General features: G+C 55.0%; 1 protein-coding gene across 9 annotated transcripts in view; it reads right to left on the reverse strand.

The window, feature by feature from the left end:
- Positions 1-858: 858 nt before the first annotated feature.
- ANK1 (ankyrin 1) overlaps positions 859-25,032 on the reverse strand; it is a 221,982-nt gene continuing 197,808 nt past the window's right edge. For 3 of the 9 annotated variants that reach the window (XM_066235969.1, XM_066235968.1, XM_066235972.1), the window contains 6 exons: positions 20,353-20,911; positions 17,022-17,310; positions 11,184-11,267; positions 10,070-10,201; positions 9,678-9,812; positions 859-3,412 (listed from right to left, as the gene is read on the reverse strand). In XM_066235969.1, the coding sequence (XP_066092066.1) occupies positions 9,714-9,812; positions 10,070-10,201; positions 11,184-11,267; positions 17,022-17,310; positions 20,353-20,911 (1,163 nt within the window). In that variant the 3' untranslated portion in view covers positions 859-3,412; positions 9,678-9,713. Of the gene's footprint in view, positions 3,413-9,677; positions 9,813-10,069; positions 10,202-11,183; positions 11,268-12,769; positions 13,194-17,021; positions 17,311-20,352; positions 20,912-25,032 lie in introns of those variants that run through there. The other 6 variants (XM_066235971.1, XM_066235973.1, XM_066235970.1 and 3 more) reach the window with 6 other exon arrangements.

Consider the following 25,032-nt stretch of genomic DNA (forward strand, 5'->3'; position numbering starts at 1 on the left):
CTTATTCATCTGAGTTGGTTGTGCTACCAACCTGCTATTTTGGGAAACTTAATGAGGAACCCTAGGGTCGCACCCCCAGCCCCAGCCCCAGGCAATTGTGATTCTGAACATGTACTTTTGAAATCTCTGGGCCATGAGGTTGCACAGCCCCCTGGCTGGCTCCTTGGTTTGATGGCTTTTCTGATACTGAGAAGGGAGCTTCAGAGTGAGAGTGGGGAGCATTCCTAGGAGCCTGTAGCTGTGACTTTGTCACCCTGCAATGATGGGGACTTACAAGGAAGAAAAGCTGCAGCGAATGATTTGGTTCTTATTTAATGCCAAGCTCGACAAAGTCATTCATGTTCTGGGAGGTCCCAGGATGCCACACTGAAGAGATTTAACAAGCATTTAATCCATTTCCCCATTTGACAGATGAGAAACTGAGGCCAGTTTGATGGCCAGCCTCGCACGAGGCATTAGGAACTAACTGTTAGGAACACGGTGATTTTCTTGAAAGTTCTTCAACTTTGAATGGCATTGCGTGCAGGGGCCAGATGCCTTCACAGGCAGTGCTGGGGGTCCTCCTGAGTATATGCCAGCTGTGGGCTCAGCTGCGTCCCTTCTGGTTTATGGTGCCCCCCACCTTGGACTTGCCCCCATCTGTGGTGGTCACTAGGTGGGACAGAAATCTGCTCTCTTGTCTCAGGGGCTGGGAGTTTTTCCCAGAGTAGGTGGCCCTGATCAAGGGGGACTGCCCAGGTTTCCGGAAGGTGGGCAGCTCCCTGGGGTGCAGGCCACCCTGCTGACTCCCACCCCAGGCTTCACACTCGGCACTGCAAACTCCCCAAGGATAAGCCAAGAAGGACAGATGGAGCCCTGTGCCATGAGTCAATTTCTTTATTAATTTTGACATTTGTTCAGCTGGTGTAGGGAGAATGGTCTATACATCAGAGTGGGCAAGGAGAATTTTCTCCCGATTACAGAGCGTGTGGGAGAGAGTCAAGAAAAGATTTATTTCATAACAATTAGAAAAATCAAGGTAATTCCAAAACTTCTAAAAAGCGTCTAATGTGCAGACTGCAGCATTCTCTAGGCATCGTGTGGAGACCCCAAACTCCTCCCCTAACAGCTCCTACTAGCAACTGGAGCGGGCAGCCATGCCGCCGAGGGCCGGCCGCGGGGCCAAGCAGCCATACCTATGGAGCGGAAGGTGCCAAAGCACAGGCTGGGGCCGCGGGCAGCCGGGGGCTCTGCGAGGGGCTACCGGGGGCAGCTGCAGCGGCGGCCTGGGACAGGAAGGTACAGGATCGGGGCGGGAGGCAGGCCCTGCGCCTGTCTTCTTTGGGCCGAATGGCCGGGCCAGGGGTGCCGGGCCCGGCGCACGCTCCAGCAGAGCCATAGCGCCCACAGCGGAGCAGCCCCGCGCTCCTGCCCCGCCTGGAGGGCGGGGCTGCACTTGCTCAGGGGCAGTCCTGGGGACCTGAAGCCGGCAGTTTGCCGCCCCTATCCCCCCCCCCCCCCCCACCGCCCCGGCTGGCTCCTCTGAAAGCAAAAGCAAAACCTCCCGGACCAACTGGAGCGCCTCGGCCGGGCCGGCGGGGGCTCCGCGGCGCCCGGGGTTCTCCCCTCGGCTTGGCCGCCCGGCTCTGCTGGGACCCGTGCAGCTGGCGACAGGCACCAGGGCCTGGGGGGGGCTCTGACACGGGGGAGCTTCTGTGCTACTTGGAGGTGTGAATGTGTTCTGGGGACACGTCAGAAGAGTGGCAGGGAGGATGGTGACTGGACACCCACGAACAGAGGCTCTGTGACGAGCTTGCCAGTCTCTCGCTGGCCCTGGAGGGCTCCCGCCGCTCAGGGCGGGGCCGGATTGTGCTGATTCGGGCCTCCCTCTGCCGGAGGCTCTAGTGTAACTTTAAGGCTCTTCCCTGGTGGCACCGAGGCGAGGAACAGCCAGCTGTCTTGTTTCCTACCTGCCCTGACCAGGGGCCTGGCCAAGGGAGGAGGATCGCCTTCCTAGTCCCAGGCCTCCTGGTGGTCAGCTGCTCTCTCCCCCTCCGGCTCTCGCTCCCCTGGGCATATGGTCAGGAGTGGGCCCCTCACCTGCCTCTCCTGGTGGGGTGCAGGGGCTTGGTCAGAGTGGGGGCCCTGAGGCTGTCCAGCCTGGGCCCCCCTTCCTGCAGGCTGCCTGGACTTAGAGCACCAAGTTCGCTCCGGGAGACCTTGGGGGTGGTGGCTGACTTCTGAGAACCCATAGATACATTCACCAGCCCTACTCCCTTCCTCTTTCACTGAAAGACAGGCTGGAGGTCCTTCTCCCGCAGCCTGGAGAAGTCCTCGGGAGCTGAGCTGTTAGTGCTTTGCACATACTGCTAAAGTGTTTCTATTGGTTTGCATAGTATTTATTATTTTTCATATACACAAGGCTGATTACTGTACAGTTTACACTTTGAACACAGACTATGATATAAGTGCTTGAAGATATAGAAAACCTCTTCTCTATTGAACATGCTGGTGCAATCCTGGGACAGCCACCAACTGAGAGAGAAGACCCTTTCAGATGGGGCACTGGCTCCCTTTGAGCCCTACAACTAAGCCTGGGGTCCTCACCTCAGATTCTTAAGTCCCTAACACAAGGAACCCCGAATGCACTCTAAAGGTAATGATTTTCCATTGGAAGATGATTAATACTGAAACTGGCAGAGAGAGAGAGAGAGAGAAAGAGAGAGACAACATAAAAAAATTCCAGTTTACCCATAGGAGATTCTATACAGCTTTGGACATCACAGTAAAATCTGTGTGTATACTGAGTAGAGGGGAGAAGTGTGTGTGTGTGTGTGTCCTCAATGCCATGTAGAGCGTTCTGGGGGAGCGGTCCGCTGGGGAGGGGAAGGGACTGTCACAAATGGAATGAAGGTGTGTGCGGGTAGGGGAGGCTGGCCGATGAGGACATAGGGTTAAGGTGTTGAACTGATTTCATGCCTAGTTCTCTCTCTTTTTGTTTCTTTCCAGGAAGCCCACATGGATTTCTTACAGATGAGGTTGAAAAAATAAGTACCCTGTAACAAGTCAAAATTAAAATAGTTTAAAAAAATATATCATACCCAGCCACAAAGAGCCCTTGTTCACTTCTGCGTTCCTGCGCTCTCTTGCGCTCGTCTTCTATGCCTCTCTCTCTCTCTCCCCCCTTCCTGCTGCTTTTGTCCTGATTCCCGACAGAGATCCGTTGTCGCTAGAGGCAGGATTGAGGACTGTAGGTCATGCGTCTACAGCCAGTCATTCATGCGAATAGGAGACTAAAGGAAGTCCCTTACGGAGATCATGCCGTTAGCCTAGAGGAACATGTGCGCCGTTTGTGCAGCCCTCCGGTCCAGCTCTCCTCCTGTGTGCATGGCAGAGTGTGTGGACTTCAAGGGTTGGGTGTTGAGGTGTGATCCTGAGAGACACAGAGAGAAGGAGACACTTAGAATTTAAAGGTACAACTCCCAGCAAAGACCTCAGATACCGAGTTTTGTGCTGGTTGCGCAGGCAGGGTCTGATTCAGGAAAAGCAGCTTCCCCAAGCAAGGTGATGAGCAGGAAAGTGTGGAGTCCAGGGCCCTTGACCTTCCTGAAATACCAGCCATCCTTCCCCTGCTCCCTCATCTAGAGGCCGCCCCTGAGAGGTAGCTGACCTGGCCTAGACTTGTTCCCTGCCGAGCGGCTGATCCCTCCAGAAAACCCTCCTGTGCGGGTGCTCCGTGCCTCAGGAAGGAGGCAGGAGGCTCCCATGCTGGCGCAGTCATCCGGGGAGAAATCCCCTTGAACAGATCTTGTACCTATGAAAGGGGCCGTGTTCACGAGCCAGGGCTTGTGCAAGAGAGGGGCTAGGCGAGGCCGCAGTACCCTCCCCTTTTTCAGTTCAGTTCAGCCAACATCACGCACTGATGTCGGCTGTGTGCCAGCTCTGGGATCCCAGGATGGAGCAGACATGATCATGGCCTCAGGAGCTCATGGCTTCAAAGGAAGAGCGTCTTCGGCTCCTGTCCACAGCTCTGTCGGGTGCCTCTAGCTCCTCTCCCCATGCCCTGTGGGTGGACAGCCTCTGTGGAGGCCACGAGATCTTTGGAAGACAGGTGCGGTTTCCCTAGGATGCTGTGTATTGGGCTGGAAGACAGCACTTCGCCACAGCATCAGTTCCAAACTCTGTAGCCTGGGTCTCACAGCAAGACCCACCCCTGCCATCCCATAGTGCCTCATCCTCCAACCTGGGGCGCATCTCTGTTTCCAAGACCAGCCACTCGGGATCCTGTCTGCAGGGACCTCGGGATGGAGGAGGGAAAGGGGGACACTGAAAGAGGAGCTGACAATCTCCTGGGTGGGTGGGAAGTGACACAAAAAGCAGAAACCTGTTTTGTCCCCACATGGAGCTGTCTTGGGCCCTATGGATGACAGGTTTGGGGAGGAGGCCAGAGATGACCAAGATGAACTCACTCTGAGTAGCTCTCCAGGGAGGGATGGGTGGGTGTGCTAAATTCCTTGCCAGAGGCTGCGACAAAGGGGAGAAAACCAGGCTTTCTACTGCTGTGGCTCCAAAGAGCTGTCACCTGGAGGGCAGGACTCCCCATCATTGTCCAGATTTCCCTGCCTTCCGAACCCCAGTGCCCGCCCGCCCCCTCTCCTTGCTTGTAGCTCCCCCGGCAAGGATGCCAAGCAGTCTCCTCTGCTGAAGTTCTGCCCACCCCCTGCAAGGCCTCTCCTCCTGGCGCCCTCCTGAGAACTCTGGCTTACTCTTGTTCCTCTCCGCAGGACTCTGGAAACCCTTCCCTCTCGTCACCACCTTTTATTTAGAGTGATCATAAAGTGTAGTGGTGAAAAGCATGAACTCTGAACCCAGACGGCCTGAGTTCATGTCCTGTCTCTGCCAGTTTCTTGCTGTGTGACCTTGGTCAAGAAACTTACGTTCTCTATGACTCAGTTTCTTCTGCTATAAAATTAAGGAGATGTATTTCATGAGCTTGTTGTGCTGTTTAGAAGAGTTAAAGGTATATAAAGTGTTTTGGGCAGGGTCTCTTGAAATGCTACTGTCTTTGGCCCATCTTATCCTTTTTGTGCTGCATGCTTACCCTGGCTGCAGTATAAATTCTCTGAGTGCGAGAGCCAGCCGCCCCTCCCCCCAGGGCTAAGCATGCCTCAGAGAAGAGACCTTACAGAATCTTGAGTCTGGGGAAGTCAGGCTACCTACCATCTCTCACTACTTCTCTGCCCGGGCAGGAAGCGGAGGAGAAAGTTCAAGGCTAAGAGATCATTCTACAGTAACCACTCCTTTCGTCTTTGGGTAAACTGAGACTCCAGGAGAGCAGGGACAGGTCCAGTAGGAACACCCAGGCGGCAGCGGGGACACCAGAATGCAAGTCCCCAGCTGCGTCACTGGTTCCCCTCAGTCCTCCACCCCTTCTCCTGGGGCCCCAGGAAGCACTTAGGACATAGCCCTGCCGCTCCTTCACGGGGCAGGTTCTTCTCCTCAGCTCCTCTCTGAGCTGGCCCACCTGTTCCCGCCCTCCACCCAGTGTCTGCAGCTCCCTCCTCTCTCCTGCACCCCAGACTCCAATGCGCCTGCTCTGTCTGGGAGTGAGGACAGACTGTAACTTAAACCAGCCCAATAAAACACGCCTCTTGCCTCCCTGCGCCTTCCCATTGAGACGATTAAGTTTTAAACTTACTAAAATATTCTGTGGTCAGAGCTAACACAAATCTTGCAACCACAGTGTCTGAATGGAAAGTGTTTCTTAAAAAGAAAAACAAAATGAAACAAAACAACACCCAGCAGCCTCTTCAGGCCGCAGTGTTTGGGGAGTCCCAGCGGCGGAGCCAGAGAGACTCAGAGGGCTGCAGAGGACCTGGCCAGAGAGGCCCCAGCTCCCGGCCACGGCCCTCCAGCTGCCCTGCTCCACGCTGCCACTCTAGCAGCACTGACACCCTTGCTTTTGGCTCTCAATACTTGGGCACAAAGCAGAATCCACCAGCTGCTACTCTCTGCCTTAAACAATCAGGCCTGGACTAAATAGCAATTGCCTAACTTCTTAAAAACTTCCAGAAAGCACCCCTCCCCCACCCACCAGGACTTAGATACAAAATTCTTCCCAAGGTGGGAGTGACTGTGGGGATCACAAGAGGCAGCTGGGGTCTACTCAGTCCTCACCAGGGATGGGGGCTCTGCCCGTGGGGGCGTTTCACATCTCTGGACAAACCATGACCGTCGTTCCTTTCAGCTCACCTTCTACATGGGAAGTCTGCAACTGTGTCTCATCCCCTCTAGGAGGTTTGTGAGGGAAAACCAGAATCGCCAGCATAGCTCACGCTTCCGTATCATAAAGATCAGTTTGGGGAGCTGGTGAAGAAGCGTGAATTCCAGAATTGCAATTCAGTTGGTCTGGGCCAGGACCGGGAACCTGCATTTTAACCAGACCCCTGACTGAGTTGCAGGGATGCGGTAACACTCTGAGGAACAGCGGATGAGGACTTGACAATTTACAAAGCCCTTTCAGAAACGCAAACTCATCGATCACCATAACCACCCTGTAAGGGGAATATCCGTGTCGCTGCTATTTCCTGGCAAAGGAACCCAAGGCGTCGAGAGGTCGATCGACCTGCCCTGGTCACACTGCAAACAAGAGCCGCGATTGATGGGGGTGCCAGAAGACGTATGTTCTCCTTCACCTTCGCAGCAGCTCTCCTGGCTACCAGGATTCTCCTTCACCTTCGCAGCAGCTCTCCTGGCTACCAGGATTCTCCTTCACCTTCGCAGCAGCTCTCCTGGCTACCAGGATTCTCCTTCACCTTCACAGCAGCTCTCCTGGCTACCAGGATTCTCCTTAAACCTTTCTACTGAAGTGTCACACACATTCAGAAGGGACTATTTTCATCCTCCCCGGAGGAGACAGAGCTCAGAGCAGTTAAATGACTCATGTAAGGTAACACAACTTGCAAATTAGAGGAACCAGGCCTTCAATCGAGACCCCCCCAAAGCCTAGCTGTCACCCTGTGAAATGCATTCAGTTGGTTCTCGTTACCTGCAGTAACATTCTAAGAAGCTGCCATGCACACTGGATTAGCCAATACTAAACCGCGGCTCCTAAGGAAGAGGCAGCGTCAGGTTCCTGCCTGCCTCTGTTCACAATAGTTTTGTCAACCAGTGAATACACAGCCTTGTTCTAGTGTGTGATTCTGTTAGGAGACACCTTCTTTAATACATATCACTGCCTCATTGACACTGAACGCATGGCCAACAGTGCTCTCTAACTCATGTCTGAACGAAACGTATAGAACACAGACATTTTCTCCATAAGGCACAACAGAGCCTTCCCATTTCAGAGCACTAGACAGCTCGTCAGCACTAGCCATGGAGGCCATTTTAAACAGAGAAATCAAAGGATAGCCCCAAAATGCAAAAAAAAAAAAAGAAAAGAAAAAAATTCAACCCCTGGCATTAAATAGACTACAAGAAGAGACACCTGTTTGTAGTGTGAGAGCTAAAACAAGAAGGCAGAGCACCGCCTCGTTTGACCTCAGCTGGGAACCTGCACACAAGGCAACTCAAGTTTTTCACCACTGCGCATGTGTCCGCAAGTGATGAGTGTTAGTTCGGGGGTTAAAATGAACGTGAGTTAGTAGATGAACCTGCACGTAGAGACTCCACAGATAACGGAGGTTGGCCGTGCATGCTTGTGAGGGACGACGGGATCGAGGACGGGCCAGAGAGCTCTCAGCCTGTCACGTCTTCTCTGCAGCCCGCCTCGCCGGGAGGGCAGAGCACTGCAGGCCGCCCGCCAGGCTCCCGGGGACCCGGCAGGGCCTGCCTCGCCACTGGCTCTCATCACTGTCCTCACCACACACTTCCCAGGCCTTTTTTGGACAGAGGCCCCAGCCCTGGGCTGGAGCCAGGCTGCTCTGTCTTCCTGACACCCACACCCAGTGGTCCGGATGCACGACCGCCTATGGGTGATGCCGACAGATCATCTACAGAAAATTAAAATAAAATATTCCTAGGTTCTGCCCTTCTCCCCAGGCTGGCTCCTGGGCTGCCTCTCTCCTCCCGTTAGGGATGTGGGTAGAGCCCAAGCCAAAGAGAAGCCGAAATTTAGAGCCCCTGCTGCCACCGCCATATGGAACGTAAGGCCGAACAGTGTACTTTTGTTTCCACTCTGCTTTTTCTAATTATAATATTTGCATCTCTGGATTATTTCTAGGACTGATCATAGCTAAGCTCCTCCACCAGCATCCCGGTGGGCCCCCCTGGCAGTGGCAGGGTTAACACTGTGACCTCCTTAAGCTGCTGAGGAGTCAGGTCTAATTTTACCCTAGAACTGGATCCGCCAGCCCTCTGTTTTGCCTGAGTGCTGCGGCATGTCGGGAAGCCCCGAGTCAGCACTTCCGGCGGCTGCGGAGCGGAGGCAGGGGCCCCCGCTTTCTGCCCAACGCGGAAAGCCAGAGCCGGCTTGCCGCTCCGCCCAGCGCCAGGCCCGGAGGGTTTCAATGGCCACGACCCGGCCAGTGCTGCGCGGGGCCACAGTGCTTCCTCGCCGCCTGCCGATCCCCACCCCGACGCACCCTGTACTGAGCTGCCCCGAGCTGGGCGCAGCGAGGAGCCTCGGGGCAGCTCAGTACAGGATCCCTCAGGGAGGACGAGGTCAGAGCTGGCCGCTGAAGCCCCCAGCACTGCGCGGCCCAGGGCAGAGCCTCCGCCACCGCGTGGTCACGGCCCTCCTCCGCTCCACGTCACCGCTCCACGTCACCGCACACCCAGCTTCTCGGCCACACTGCCCCGTGCTCACACACGCCGTGCACCAAAGCCTGACAGCCCTCCCGACTGGTGGGGAAAACACCGTCCACCCCTGGGCCTGGTCACTTCACCCTTTTCTAGAAAGCAGGAGAGCAACAAGTTTCAAGAAACACCAAGGAGCCTTGGGCTGGTGGGGTCATCCATAGGGTTTTAGGTTCAAGGGACAGTCCAGTTCTAAGTCTGTCACTGTTGGAGTGCTTCCTGGGCTGAGGGTTGGACTAGCACAGTCTAGACCAGGGGTTGGGCGCCTATGGCTCGTGAGCCAGATATGGCTTTTTTGATGGCTACATCTGGCTCGCAGACAAATCTTTAATAAAAAAATAATAACGTTAAAAATATAAACCATTCTCATGTATTACAATCCATTAATTTCCTACCGCTCATGTTCCTGGTTGTGGGTGGCTGGAGCCAATCACAGCTGTCCTCCAGGACAACACCAAATTTTTATTGGATAATGCGTAAGGTACACGGGTCGTTGTATGGCTCTCACGGAATTACATTTTAAAATATGTGTCGTTCATGGCTCTCTCAGCCAGAAAGGTTCCCGACCCCTGGTCTAGACAGACTCGGCTAAGCTCTCTGATGCCTTGTCCCCATCCCCCGGATCCCCATTGCTTGGTTTCCAGAATAATGTTACTGCTGGGATCACCAAGCACTTTCACTCATCCAGGTTATTTTTCACTTCCAGGAAGGAAGGTCAGCAGATCTCATTGACTCTGTTTTCCTGATGAGGAAACTGAGCCTCAGAACTAAGAATCTACGCCTCACGACCCCAGCCACGCTGTTCATCCTGCCTGGCTTGGTGGGGGGCGAGGTGAAACCAGGAGCAGCCACTCCACAAAGACCAAGCCATGCAGAAAGGATGCAGAAGACTGTATTACCTCCAAAGAGGCCATCTGAGGGGGGAGTGCTCCAGATCATTGCTTCCCTCTTTTCAGGCTTGCCCGCTTCACTATCTGAGCCCCCTTCCTGCCCTCTATCAGGTCCGGCTTCAGGCTACTCCCTCTCAGCTCCACCTGGAGACAGCAGCAGAGACAGAACGCAGGACAGATCGCACAGAGAGACAGGCAGCAAACAAGCAAGAGAATGAAAGGCATCATTCGGAGGCCATGGAAACACTGGCCCCAGGGGACAGGAAGACGCAGGGGGAGCGCAGAGAGGTCTGCACAGGGCAGGCTGAAACCCAGAGGGGCTGGTGCAGAGGTGAGCTGCAGGCGCAGGTGCCGGGCGGCTGGGAAGAGCCAGTGCCCCGAGGCTGCGGCCACCGCAGTACCTTGTTGTGTTTCATAAAGTAATCAATATCAGCTTCCATCTCCCTAGGGTCTTCCAGGGGCCCCTCAACAATCACCTCCTCGTGTTCCTCGGCACCAGGTGAGTCTAGCTGTCGAACAACTTTGCGAACAATCTGGAAAAGAAAGGGAAGGAAGAAAGGGGCCGGTGAAGCCATCAAGACAGGGCTTGAAAAGAGCGGGTCCCCAGGAATAATGTGGGGGGAGCAGTAGCCTTTGTCTTAAAGATGCAAGAACAAGGGCAGGTAGCTCACTCTCTCATCACTGTGTGGAAGTGCTCGCCCTGGACAGTCTCAGAGGGACTAGAATTTACGGAGAGGTCTTAGCACGTCTTTAATTAATGACCAAGGCTGTACCGTGCATAACTTCTCTCTGGCCTACAAATTTCCTCGGCCTCTTGGTTTCCGTGGAAGTTTACTCTGTCTGTCTTCCTCGTACGCCTGTAAGCCCCTGCGGGCAGAGGACATTTCCTTTTCATCTATAGTGATTCATTCAACCCACCCATCCCCTCACTCACGCACTCAAATATTCTAGCTGCTGTCTACTCTGCACACACCATGTGCTAGGCGTGCAAGGTGAACACATAAAGACGGGATCCCTGCCCGCAGGAAACTCGTCTGCAGAACAGACGGACATGCGGGGTCTGCTCCGTGCAGTGTGAGCAGCACTCAGGGGAGCACCTACGTCTTCCCTTTGCTCCTTTTTTTCCCCTTCTGCCCAAACCTTGACTTCATATCTAGTGAGTTAAAATCTGCTACCAATTCAAGGTATGTCCATATCCTTTTCATTTTAAGAGGCCGGTGATAGTCTGGGGGCCATCACATTGCTGTCTTACAGTTCTTGTCAGGGCTAGGCATCACAGCCTAAGCTTGCTCCATGGGGCCTGGTCCTTCTGGGACAGTGTAGCAGGAGCTCAATTCGGGCTGGATCAAGCAAAGTGGCCGTGAGGACCGCCCCGTCTCAATCACAGAACACAGCAGCGTCCAGCACTGAAGGGTTTGGTCTGAGCCATGCTTACCCCTCTGTTAAGTGCGTCCACCGCCGGCCTGTTATCCCTCCTTCCTCCCCTCCCCAGCTTAGGGCACTCTCTGCACCCACCTTCTTGGTGACAATGTTGCCCTGCTCATCTGTGAATTGTTCCTCAGTCACTTGCTCCCCTGGAATATTCTGAAGCTCATTTCCCTGCAATTAGAGAAAGGGAGAAAACTCAAGATTGATTGATGGAGGTTTGGGAGCAGGATTGGAGGACGAGGAAACTGAACAGCAGCAACAGCCACGGTTCGATAGATCTCCACCCCAGCAGGAAACTCCAACTCAGCCAGTGGCGGCGGCCACACCGCCCGCTCCAAGGGCGAGCGGCACCCCGTGGGGCCAGGGGACCGGAGGACGGTATGGAGCCCAGAGCTTCCAAGGGCTCTGCGTGCTCAGCTCTGCAACAGCACCAGGCAACAGGCAAAACAGGGACGATTATGCGAGTTTTATGGAGGAGACCAGGAGAGGAAGTGAGCCACCTAATTTATATTTCTACAGCACTTTATAGTGAAGAAAGCTCTCAGCAGACACAATCTCACTGAGTGGAACGTGGACAGATGCAGGATGGGAACAGGCCTGCTAAGTCCCAGAGCTGAGCTTTCTCAGCTCTCAGAGAGTGGTGGTCTGAGTGAGGGCCGCACGTGGCTCTGGTTCCAGTGCAGAGCCTGTCTCCAGAGGCCTTCTCTTCCAACATCTCTCCTGCGCCTTGCCCCAACTCCTCACAACACACATCACAGCACTGTGCCCCCAGCCCTGGCCTCCTGACCTCCAGCTCCAGCCCTGGCCTCCTGGCCTCCAGGGCGCCCACCTCCAGCTCCAGCCCTGGCCTCCTGGCCTCCGGGGCGCCCACCTCCAGCTCCAGCCCTGGCTTCCTGGCCTCCTGGCCTCCAGGGCGCCCACCTCCAGCTGCAGCCCTGGCCTCCTGGCCTCCAGGGCACCCACCTCCAGCTGCAGCCCTGGCCTCCTGGCCTCCTGGCCTCCAGGGCACCCACCTCCAGCTCCAGCCCTAGCCTCCCGGCCTCCTGGCCTCCTGGGAGCCCACCTCCAGCTCCATCCAGCCCTGGCCTCCTGGCCTCCGGGGCGCCCACCTCCAGCTCCATCCAGCCCTGGCCTCCTGACCTCCGGGGCGCCCACCTCCAGCTCCAGCCCTGGTCTCCTGGCCTCCAGGGCACCCACCTCCAGCTCCAGCCCTGGCCTCCTGGCCTCCGGGGTGCCCACCTCCAGCTCCAGCCCTGGCCTCCTGGCCTCTGGGGCGCCCACCTCCAGCTCCATCCAGCCCTGGCCTCCTGACCTCCGGGGCGCCCACCTCCAGCTCCATCCAGCCCTGGCCTCCTGGCCTCCTGACCTCCGGGGCACCCACCTCCAGCTCCATCCAGCCCTGGCCTCCTGACCTCCGGGGCGCCCACCTCCAGCTCCAGCCCTGGTCTCCTGGCCTCCAGGGCACCCACCTCCAGCTCCAGCCCTGGCCTCCTGACCTCCAGGGCGCCCACCTCCAGCTCCAGCCCTGGCCTCCTGGCCTCCGGGGCGCCCACCTCCAGCTCCAGCCCTGGCCTCCTGGCCTCCGGGGCGCCCACCTCCAGCTCCAGCCCTGGCCTCCTGGCCTCCGGGGCGCCCACCTCCAGCTCCAGCCCTGCCTTCTGCCTGGTGATTACCTTCAAGAGGACCCGACGCCGGACCACCCTGGTGGAAATGGTCTCCTCATCATCACTCAGGCCCTCATTCTCCCCCAGCTCCTTGTCCAGTTCCTGATGGATGTGCTTTAGCACAAAGCACAGAGAACCCTTAAAAATGTACATCACATTCTGACAGCTGACCAGGAAGAAGCCCAGGAGCACTATAGTGACCAGGAGCTGGGTGATAAAAGTCCACATCCTCACCAGCCCAGCCCTCCGGCGACCAGTGGAGCCAGGGCTCTGGCTGCTGCAGGGGTCCAACCTCTCATTCTCTTCTGGGACGCCTGAGTCCCCCCGGGACCCCTTCCATCGTCACTCCCCAGTCTCCCACTCCTTCTCTCCAGGCAGGAAACTGACCAGCCCCTCACTACAGCCGCCAGCCCGAGTGTCCTGCTGAGCAGCCCCAGGCTCTGCACTCACGCCTGGGTGACGTCAGGCTTGGATAATTTTAGCTCCCAAACCAGCTGCTGGGGCTGTCCAACTGGGCTAGAAGGAAGCTGGCAGGTGTGCATGTCCTGGGCACTGGAAGCACACGCCAAAGTCGCTGTGAGAGACCCCTGCCCGCCCCACCCCAAGAGCCTGAAGAGGGTCACGCCCTCACCTTTCCCGCCTGCCCGCCCCCGTGTGAACTAGAGGCAGTTCTGCCCAGGGACACTTTCACGTTCAGAGAGGAAGGTGCCTGATGATGCCATTGCTTGTGCTTTCCCGGGGCTGCTGTTGCCCTGATCAGAACGACGTCTGCCTTCTCGGGTGGGGATGGGACCGGCTAATACCCTGGAGCGTTAAGGGTTTATTGCAGAAATAACACTGGGATGAGTGATCTGCTCAGGCCCAGCACAGCAGGGTCCAGCCCCCGTGGCAGGGCCCGTGCAGCTCCCCGCAGCCCCTTTCCCGGGCACAGCAGCCCTGAACGTACGCGTGTCACTGGTGTCTATTTCAGGCCTGTCCTCAAAGGCTCTTCCCGTGCTTGGCTGTCAACGCCCACCCATGCACGGGGAGCAGGAACCACGCACATTAAACTCGCCTTTACAGCGCTGATTCATAAATGCAGCCACAGCGGCTGAGGCTGGAAGGAATTCCACTTTCGGGATCAGGCTGTTCCTCCTAGAGTAGCAGCCCACGTGGCGGAGGGAACAAAGATCTGGGACACAGCACACTCACCCTGCAGTGCCCTCCGGGGTGGGGGGGACTTGGGAGAGCCTCGGTTTCCTCATCCCTAAAACTGGGAGGGTTAAAGTGCTCTCCCCATCCCGTCCCTGAGGGTGCTGTGAGGACCACGGGCTTGGTGAGTCCTGCCGTTCTGAGTAGGAACAGCAAACACTGACTACGGTGCATGCGTCCTGCTCTGCAGGCACTGTCCCCTGTATTTCACATGCTAACTCCGTTAAGCCTGGCAATGGTCCTGCCGTGCGGGCTCTATCGTTTCCCACAAAGGAAAAGGAGGCACAAAGAGCTTAAGTAACTTGCCTGTTTGAAAGAGTAAGTAAACGGAGGAGTCAGATTTCCAACTCCTGTCACTCACTACACAACATGGCCTCATTTCAACAAGAAAGCCCTGGGAAAACAGAAGCCACAGCACATTGGGTTCTGACCCAGCCAAGAAGGATCGGACTTCAGGTACTTCCCCCGAGTCCCAGGGAAGGCCTGGCTGGCTTACAATCATTTTAGGCCCGCCTCCCAGCCCCCAAATGGCAGGGTATTTTTCTGCCAATAGTTTCAGAGATCCCCTGGTAATACTAGCAAATGGGTGCTTTGCAAACCGTCACTTTAAAAGGACCTCATTCTCACCCCAGATAATTAGGACAACAGCTCAGCCACACCACCCAATCCTGTCCTAGGCTGGGAGGCATCGGGTGTGGCACCCACCCCCCACCCACGCACGTACTTCCACTGGGAAAAAGAAGGTCAGGACTCCCCTGGCACTGATGCTGGTTCACAGCTTGGCCCTGGAGATGCCCTCAGCCAATCTGGGCCCCAGTTTCCTCATTTATAAATGAGGCAGTTGCACCAAATGACCTGGAAGGTTCCCCTCTGAACCTCTGGGGCGGTCCTTCTTTCTCCCCAGCTCTCCCTTCCCCGAAGGCTGACTGCAGAGGAACGTGGGAAATATCACTCCTGGAGTCTCTCTCTTTCTCCAGGAGCACAGTAAGGGCCCCTGTGCTCGGGGCCAAGCCCTGGCTACCGGCAGCAGCGGAAGTGAGTGCCAACGCAGAGCCCGACGGCAAGACGCACTCAGGGGTGGGCTGCAGTTAAAAATGAACACAGCCGCCTGTCCTGTCCGAGGCACATACTTGGCAAGGACACATTCTAAATAAAACCCGATTTAATTCCTAGCAGCTCCTGACAGTCAGCAGCCTAGGGCCATCGTGGAGCCAGCGGAGTCCTGCAGTGCCCAAAGGTGCCTGCTGGACTAATTTCAGATGGGGCAGGGGGAGAGATGAGCAGAAAGAGGCGGATCAGAAAGGGAGGAAGAAAGTGGTTCCCGGGGGAGGGAAGGCTGCTGAGCGGACAGTCAGAGATCACATGAGACACGGAGCCCACGGTTTCCGCACACACCAGAAATACACAGGCACGGGCCAACCACGCGGACCTGCTAAGAACCCAGAAGTTAACAGGATGTCTGGGATGTGCCTCAGAGTAATATGGGGGCGGGGGAGGTAGGAGAGAGGGGAGGGAGCACGGATGAGATAAGACTGGCTGTGAGTGAGGGACTGCAGCCTGGGTGGCGTGTGCAGGGAAAGTTAATAAGATAGTCTGTTGGTTTGGCTATTTATTTGCAATTTTTCATAATAAATTCTTTTTTCAAAAACCACGTTTAGCCCTGGCCGGTTGACTCAGTGGTAGAGTGTCGGCCTGGTGTGCAGGAGTCCCGGGTTTGATTCCCGGCCAGGGCACACAGGAGAGGCGCCCATCTGCTTCTCCACCCCTCCCCCTCTCCTTCCTCTCTGTCTCTCTCTTCCCCTCCCGTAGCCAAGGCTCCATTGGAGCAAAGATGGCCCGGGCGCTGGGGATGGCTCTGTGGCCTCTGCCTCAGGCGCTAGAATGGCTCTGGTTGCAACAGAGCAACGCCCCGGAGGGGCAGAGCATCGCCCCCTGGTGGGCGTGCCGGGTGGATCCCGGTCGGACGCATGCGGGAGTCTGTCTGACTGCCTCCCCATTTCCAACTTCAGAAAAATACAAAAAAACCCCACAACAAACAAACAAAAAAAACCCATGTTAAAATGGATATCTGTGGGAATGGGGAGGAGCAAAAACCAAGAATGGGGCATGAAGATAAAGTGGATAAATAAGAAAAGTGCGGTAGGACAAACTGAAAGGGAGGGAGCGAGGACTGACCAAGGGAGAGGCTGGGCCACAGAGGAGCGAAGAGCAAGCCTGTGGTGGGAAGTCCTCTCCCAGCTCCTGCTCCCTGTGGTGGGAAGTCCTCCCCCAGCTCCTGCTCCCTGTGGTGGGAAGTCCTCCCCCAGCTCCTGCTCCCTGTGGTGAGCCCTCCCCCTCCCAGAATCATAGAATCCGGCCGGGTGAGCCCTGGTGACAGTCCATTCCCTCCTCTCTTCCCAGTGAGGAAACTGAGGCCCACGGCCAGAGCGGCTTGCCCGCAGCCGTGTAGAACAGGGTAGGACCAGAGTCAGCCCAGCACCCAGTTCTCTGGGCTCTAAGCCCTTTCTAGAACATGATGGAAAAAGAAAACACACAACCACGGTCTTGGAGTCAGCCAGACCTAACTCAAATCCCACTTCTGACTCTGTGACCTTGGGCAAGTTGCTCAACCCTCAGCTGCCCGAGGGGAATGACCCCCGAGAGCGCGGGCAGCTGTGAGGAGGAGGGGAATGACCCCCGAGAGCGCGGGCAGCTGTGAGGAGGAGGGGAATGACCCCCGAGAGCGCGGGCAGCTGTGAGGAGGAGGGGAATGACCCCCGAGAGCGCGGGCAGCTGTGAGGAGGAGGGGAATGACCCCCGAGAGCGCGGGCAGCTGTGAGGAGGAGGGGAATGACCCCCGAGAGCGCGGGCAGCTGTGAGGAGGACGGCATGGGCTGTGCCTGGACCACTCGGGTCCCACAGAGGTCAGGCCACCCTCCCGTCAGTGGGGGTCAGGGAGACAGACAGGTAACCAGACCAAGGAAGCTCTGGAGAAAGGGAAGTCACCACCACAATGATTACAGACAATGAACACGCCGGGCTCTGAGCTGGGGTGGCCTCAGCAGGCCCCGGCCCGCGGGCTCTCACTTACTGCCTGGGAGGAGGTGCGCTCGGCCTCCTGCGCCCACTCTCGGTGGCCTTGTCTTCCTTCCCTGTCAGCCTGCAGGCTCTCAGCCCCGGACTGCTCCGGCCGCAAGTGTTCAGTCACAGATACCAGGACCTTCTCGTACTCCTGAGAACCACTGGGCTCCGGCCCTCGGACGGTGGTGACCACTCTCTGGAATGAGTGTGGACCTCGCGTGACCTCCTCTTGCCAGGAACCTTGTGCAGCGTCTTGCAGGTACGAGACAATGGAGCCTTCCCTGTCCCAGGCCTGCAGTCTGAGGTGCAGCAGGAGAGAAAGGACACCTGGTCACCCTTCAGACTCTGCTCTTTCAGCTAAGCCCTCACCCCACCCTCACCCCTCCCCCACCCCAGACACATTCTGTACAGCCCCCAGAGGGACAGGTGAGCGGGAACAAATCACACAGCTGACTACCCTGGACAGGGAGGCACAAACGGGCCACCCACACTGCCCGGGGGGGAGGGCCATGGACACCAGTACCACTGGTCCCCTTCCTTTGAGTGGCTGTCCCGACTCTGGGCTCCCAAGGCACTTGGCTCTCACCGAAGACCCAGCCATGGGGCCTCCACTCCCTCACTCTCCCCCGGACGAGGTACTCACTCTCCCCCGGACGAGGCACTCACTTCCCCCCGCCCCGAAACATGCTCTTCCTGGCTTCTGGGACCCCGCACTTGCCTGGCTTCCCCCCTTCTCTCTGGTCGTCTTTTCCAGGGCCCTTCACTGGTTCCTCCTGATTTCCCTGACTTCCGAATACTGGAGCACCCCCAGGCTCGAGTCTCAGACCTCCGTTCTGTCCACCTCCCCATCCTCAAGGAGCCCGATCAGCCCGTGGCCTGCACGCCACCCCCAGGCTCCTGCCACCCAGGGGTGTGTCTCCAGCATCTCCTCCTCGGACTGCAGATGTGTAACTGCCTCCTCGGCATCTCTACCCCGGATTTCTAACCGGCATCTCAAGGACGGCACGGTCAAGTCTTGCTAACGGTCTTCTCCCCAAACCTGCTCTGCCCAGTCTTTCCGCAGCAGCAAATGGCACCTTGATCCTCCCAGTTGTCAGGGCCAGGATACCAGGGAGCTCTCTGCCGTCTCTGTTTCTCTCACACTCCACATCTTATTTGTAAGCGAACCCTTTTGGTTCAACTTTCAAACTATCTCCTGAACACAACCACCACTGGCCGCCACCACTGGCCCCGTCTTGGTCCACATCACTGCCGACACCGGGCCCCCGCGCACCTCCCTGCCTCCGCCTCTGGCCGACACCGGGGCCCCCGCGCACCTCCCTGCCTCCGCCTCTGGCCAACACCGGGGCCCCCGCGTACCTCCCTGCCTCCGCCTCTGGCAGACACTGGGGCCCCCGCGCACCTCCCTGCCTCCGCCTCTGGCCGTGTCAGGCTGCTCTCGAGGCACCTGCCGGATCACCTCCCTCCTCTGCTCAGAACCCTCCAGGGGCCCCCCACTGCAGCCAGGAACTCCCCGAGGCCTGCCATGTCTGGCCTCGTGACCTCCGACAGCGCTCGTCTTCCTTGGTCACTCCGCTGTCGACAGGCACGGTGACCTTCTCACTGTCCCCTGACGACCCACTAGCCGGGCCTCAGCCTTGAGGTCCCTCAGGGACTCACATGGCTCACCCTCTGCATTCCTTTAAGTCTTTATTCCAACGTGATCCCCCTTTCCTGGCGGCCTTGTCTATCATTTCAATCGCTCCCTCTCCACACATGCACACGCCTCTTGCTCCCATTCCCAGCTTTATTTTTTTTAATCATTTATTATCTAGCATTTCTCTTTCGGCTCCCTTAAATTTTATTTGCTTTATTCTGTTTTACTGTCAGTTTCCCCACTAGAATCTAAACGTTTTAAAGGTAGAGACGTTTTATCTATTTTGTTCACTGCTGTATGCCCAGTACCTAGGCACTTTCTATAAGTGCCCGGCGCCTGGTAGGCACTCAATACAGATCACTGAGGGAGTGGACAAGGCTTCTCTGTCCCCATTGGAAGGCTGACCAAGGTCACAGAGACAAACTGTAACACACTGAGGCCCAGCACTCAGGCCCTCTGGTTCCCTCCTCAGAGACTGCGTGGTCACGTGGTGCAGCGGCCAGCACACAGGTGGCCTTCACAGGCTTTTGGAAGATGGTCTCTCTCACCCGAAAGCCAGTTGTTCACTTTGAATCCTCACAGGCTCAGTCTGTCGAACCCCCCTCCCCCACCCCACCCCTGAGGATTTGTTTGGGAACTAAATACATCCTTACTGTCTCATCTTCTAAATGGCTTTCCTTTCCCTCCTACTGTGGTATTTGGGCCACACTGCATGGACCCTGGAGAATGGCCAGTCAGCCCCGGGTTTTGAGTGGAGCAGGGTGGGTGGGAAGAAGAAATGAGAACAGGTTTCCCGCAACCCGGCCAGAGCTGAGCTCCTTGGGTGGCCACAGCCTTCTGGGAGCACATAAACTGGATTCTTGCTTTAGGGAAAATTAGGAAGCACAGCAATGTGGAAGAAAGAGCTGCGGTCACGTGTTAAGGCTAAAGCAATGCCAGCCACACGCCTGTCTCCTCTCTCCCGCTCACTCCTCCTCCGCGCAGCACCGGAGTGTAGTGTCCACGGCATGGCTGTGGGCTGGGCCACGGCCTGAGGGCTCTCAGTGTCGGCAGAGGTGATAAAGTCCTTCTGCCCAAACTGCCACTGATGCTTCCCTGCTGATGGCACAGAGCCAGGCTTTCTTGTCACAGGCAGCTTGGTAAGGAGTTACCCACAAGAACAAACTCTGTCCTGCCCCAGATAAGCCCACCAGCCTCCCTCGTTCAGAGGGCTGGAGTAGAGGGGCAGCGCTATCAGCTCTGTCACATGCAGGTTGTGTGACTGCACAAGTGACTTCCCGGGCCCTGGTGCTCGGAGGTCTCTAAATACGGTCTTCAATGACAAGCACACTGCAGCGACAGGCCCTGCGCACCTGGCCTGGCTGCATTCCAGGGGCGCGGAGTGCCTTGTAACCTTTCTCCTAAGTGTGCCACTTGTGTCCCAGCACCCTGAGCCTCCTCCTGCGGCCACAGCCAGGGAGTGTCCTGGGGAAGGACTGGCCTTGGCAGATACAGCTCCATTCTTACATGACAGAGGCCTGAGGGAGGGCTGGGCGATTGAGAGGCAAGCTGGGGCCCACGGAATGGACTTGTCCAGGGGCGTTTAACACACAGTCAGGGGCAGCCGCAGCGCCTGTGAGTCCCCTCTGTGCCCACCAGCAGGCCCAGTCTCAGCTGGAAGCCCAGGAAGAGGAAAGGCACCCCCACCAGGCGGCCCGGCCCTTACCTGTCCTGGCTCGTCTCCAGCACCCGACTCACAGCGGGGGACTCTGTGATGCGGGCTTGCACCCTCTGCTGGCCTGAAACAAGAGACACTTCATTCTCTGAGTCCTGCCCTGCACCTGTCGAGTCCGCCTGCCTCTTATGTCCTGGCAGCTTCTCTTCTGACCTCTGACCTTCCTCCTGGTCAAGCAAATCGATAAGGCCATTTGTGGCATCTGAATCCACTGTGTCATCCTCCACCATGTCCAGAGAGCCCAGCGTGGGGCCCTGGGGTCCCTCGGAGTGCGCCCCCTCCAGCTTCCACTCGTGGCCGGTGGCGTCAGAGTCCTCGGCCTTGCTGTACTCCAGAGAGGAGTCCTCAGCAGTGACCAAAGAGGGTGTGAGGCCCGCGGACCACACCTGCATGTCAGACATCTCCAGCATGGCGTCATGCTCCGTGGCCGCCAGGGGGATGGCGTCTATGACGGCCACCTCGTTCCAGTACTGGTCTGCACGCAGCGGAGAGGGAAGCGCGTAGTGCAGGGATGCAGGGGACAGCAGCTCGTCCTGCAGCGAGGAGTAACCTGGATGGGCAGACAGAGGGCAACATGCTCCAGAAGCGATTTTTGTCACACACGCTTACGTGCAAGTCCACGCACACATACACACGGGCACGGCCATAGATAGGCAAGCACATTCCGGGCAAGGGGCTTTCCAAGCTCAAAGTCCGTTGCTCAGGCCTTGTGGCTGCTACCCAGGGCACCTGGGCAAGAGAAACAAGGCTCCGGGCTGGGTGGCGGGCAGCCAGGGAGAGGGGTGGCCCCTTTGCTGGACGGCAAAGAGAAGAGATTGGACTTCTTTTCCAGTTCAGAGCCCTAGATCAAGAAGACTTGATCCGAAGGACTTGTGCTCCAATCCGTCTCCACTCAGAGGAAGACCCCACTTCTCCATGGCCGGGCAGAAAGAAATGTTCTTTCTTGGCTCCAAACTTCCCTTTAGCACAGTCCTTCCAAGACCTGTCAGAAATGTACTTAAAGGGAGGGAACAGTCCAGCCACATCCAGGGTCAGTAACCGAGCTGCCTTGAGGGGGTCGAATGGGTACACTGAACACCCAGACCTCAGTGCAGCGATCAAATGGGAAAACATTTGGTTTGGGATGAAATAACTTCCTCGAGTTACAGATGGTTCTAGAAACTTGAATGATCTCAAGTGGCATAGGTGAGGACTCAAGGGTTCAAAACGGGCCAGGTCAGAGGACACGGGGAGGCACCAGGCACATCGGCTGCCCCATCAGTACTCGGCCCTGAAGCTGCCCACCCGCAGGCCCTGGGCCAGCTCCCAGTCAGCAGTGAGCGCTGGGACTGGAGCCAGCCGGCTCTGGCCCTGCACACACACCCCGGTCAGCACAGCCTGTTCATACGTCTGCTCCATGCTGACTGTCTAGGCCAGGAGCCCCGGCCAGTTTCCTGGTTGGCTCTGGTATCGGCTCCCTGACGTTCAGAGTGACTAGGAACCTGCAGGAGTGGCACGTGTAAGTGTGTGAGGGATCTCTGTGCCAGGTGAATGGCTCCTGCCCTGCTGGGTGGCTCCACTGCTCTCCTCTCGCCAGGAGTGGGGGTCCCTGTGAGAAGGGGAAAGAGGGCCTCTGACTCCCCTTCAGAGCAGGTGCCGATCTGTGGGTGGCAGAAGGAAACTAGAAGATTCTCTATTTGGCTCAGCCTGTCTGGGGAACTAGGGAGACGTGTGCCTATAACCCCTCAAGGCCCAGCAGAACCAAAGGAGGGCCCTGGGTATGGGTGGGGCTGCCCCCTGCAGTCTCTATCGGCCTTCCTATGTCCGGAAAGACCCCTAACCTAGTGTCCAGGCTCTTCATTCTGCCATTCACCCCGCATCCCCCGCCCCCTGCCTCCAGCTCTCTCCTGGGTCTTGCTTTCTTTAGCAAACGGGCCTTCCTCGTTCCCAATTGCTGGCCTCAGCTGCTGCTCCCCATCCCTGCCCCACTTTCGACAACACCGTCTCCAGCTATCCTCATTCACTTGTTCAGCTAAAAATTATGAATAGAGGTCCAATTACACACCTTGTCCCATGCTAAAGGGTTGGGGTTACAAATGCACAACACACACAAACAAGAAAGGTTCTCTTTGTCCTCTTTTTTTCATGATGTTTTCCCAACTTCCCCTCATGTTGGTCTCCCCCCATCTTTGAACCTGTCCTGTGCGCCCCCCTAAGCTGTTCATGAACTGTGCACGTACAGTCATTGAGGGCAGGGACGGTGTCTACCTTTTCCTCCCACGTAACTGTAACAGATTGAGAATCCACAGGCCCCGGTGACCACTGCAGAGCTCTCCAGGTGTGTGAGGGAAACACGGGAACAAGAACTGGTGACCTCATCTATATTTAGTAAAACCACAACCACTAACATTTACATATATTTCAATGAGCCAAGAACCATGCTACGTGATTGACGTGTATCTCTTAATCTTCTCGGAAGAGTTTTCTTCCTGTCTGAGCTCTACAAGTCTATGTGGTTCCAGGTCCTCAAATTAGGAGGAGGAAGAGACCATGGTGAGGTGGCTGGTGGGTATGGCTGTGCAGTGGCAGAGACTAAGGGAATCCCCTTCCAGGTCTCACCACGCTAGGAACAAAGAGGTGGCAGAGTAGGAGAAATAAGTGAGTCAAATCTGACCATGATATGAACCCCAGGCCATTGTATGTGAAACCCTGACCTAAGGAATTGGGAAATCAAGGGCAATGGCCTTCAAAACCTCCAAAGAAATAGCTCCAGATACATGCAAGCAGGACATTTTAGAGTCCAGTGATTATTTTTCTTCGTGTTATTTTGAAAGCATTATTAAATTATTTGCATTACCAATTGAGCATCTGTTTTGTAGAAAACACATCTAGCATGTTATTTTAAATTATTATCACAACTATCCTACAAGGAAAGCAATTTATTCCTACTTTATAATTAGGAAACTATAATAGGTTCAGTAACTTGCTTAAGGCACACAGTGATAGTGGTCTTTTCACTAGATTCTGCTATTAATATCTTTTAAAGATGGCTTAATTGAGGAATAGCTGACATACAATACGTGCACATATTTAAAGGAGATACTTTGATAGGTTCTGACATAGGTGCACATGAAACCATCACAAGGAAGAGAGCGAGTCCCCATTCCTGAAGGGTTTCTTCATAATCGTTTTTACCACCCCACCCCAGGTAATCACTGATCTGCTTTCTGTCATTATACTGTAGTTTGTATTTCCTCAAATTTTATATAAATGGAGTTATATTCTTCTTTTTGTCTGGTTTCTTTCACTCGGCTTAATTAGTTGGGTATCATCCATATTGTTGCATGTATTGATGATTTTTGCATTTTTACTGCTGAGCTGGATGAATAGACTGCAGTTTGTTTATCCATTTATCTGCTAATGGATATTTGGGGTTTCCAAATGGGGCCATTACAAATAAAGCTGCTGGCCTGTGTGAATATACACTTTCTTTTCTTTGTGGAAGTACCTAGGAGTGGAATGGCTGGATTATATGATAGGTATATGTTTAACTTTTCAAGAAACAACCAAAGTGTCTTCCAAAGTGGTTGTCCCATTTTATATTCCCACTAGCAACATACGAGAGTCCCAGTTCTTCCACATCCTCGTCGACACTTGCCATGGTCAATCTCTTCCACTGTATTCTTTTCTGTAGTGGAATCTCTTTGTAGTTTTAACTTGTACTTTCCTAGTGACTAATGATGTTGAGCATTTTTTCATGCACTTATTTGCCATTTGAACATCTTATGGGTTAAATATCTGTTCAAATCATTTGCCCATTCAAAAACTTGGGCTGTTTGTTTTCTTATTATTGAGTTTTGAGAGTTCTTTATAGATTTCTGGATACAAATCCTACATCAGACTTGCTAATATTTTCTCCCACTCCGTGGCTTGTCTTTTCATTTTCTTCACAGTATATTTTGAAGAGTAGAAGTTTTGATGAAGTTCAAATTATCAATTTCTTCTTTTATGAGTCACACTTTTGGGGTTGTATTTAAGAAATCTTTGCCTTACCCAAGTTCTCTAAGGTTTTATAGTTTTATATTTACTTCTATAAGTTTTTATATTGGGCTTTAGACTTAATTTACGATTCATTTTGAGTTAATTTTTGTACATGTGCAAAGTATGAATCCAAGTTCATTTCTGCATATGGATATTCAATTGTTCCAGTGCCACTTATAAACATTGTCCTTTCTCCACTGAATTGCCTCTGTGCCTTTGTCAAGAATCAGTTGTTCATACATACAGGGGTGGGCAAAAGTAGGTTTCCAGTTGTAATAAAAATAAGTAATACAATAATTAGTACACAATAATATAATATTAAACTGTGCTTTGTATACTCACAGAAGTGGGAAACCTACTTTTGCCCACCCCTGTATGTGGTTCTATTTCTGAACTCTATTCTGTTCTTCTGATTTCTCTATCTTGATGACTAAATCTTGAAATCAGGTAGTGTGAGTCGTCCAACTTTGTTCATTTTCTGGGTCCTTTCCCTATGAATTTTAGAACTACTTTGTCAACTTCTACAAAAAAAGCATACAGGAATCTTGATTGAGATTGCATCAAATATATAGGTCATTTAGAAAGAACTGACAACAATATCAAGTCATCTGACCTGTCAACAATGCGTATCTCTTACTCTGTCATATTTAG

This window comes from Saccopteryx bilineata, chromosome 6 (genome assembly GCF_036850765.1).
Source record: "Saccopteryx bilineata isolate mSacBil1 chromosome 6, mSacBil1_pri_phased_curated, whole genome shotgun sequence".
NCBI classification, from domain to species: Eukaryota; Metazoa; Chordata; class Mammalia; order Chiroptera; family Emballonuridae; genus Saccopteryx; species Saccopteryx bilineata.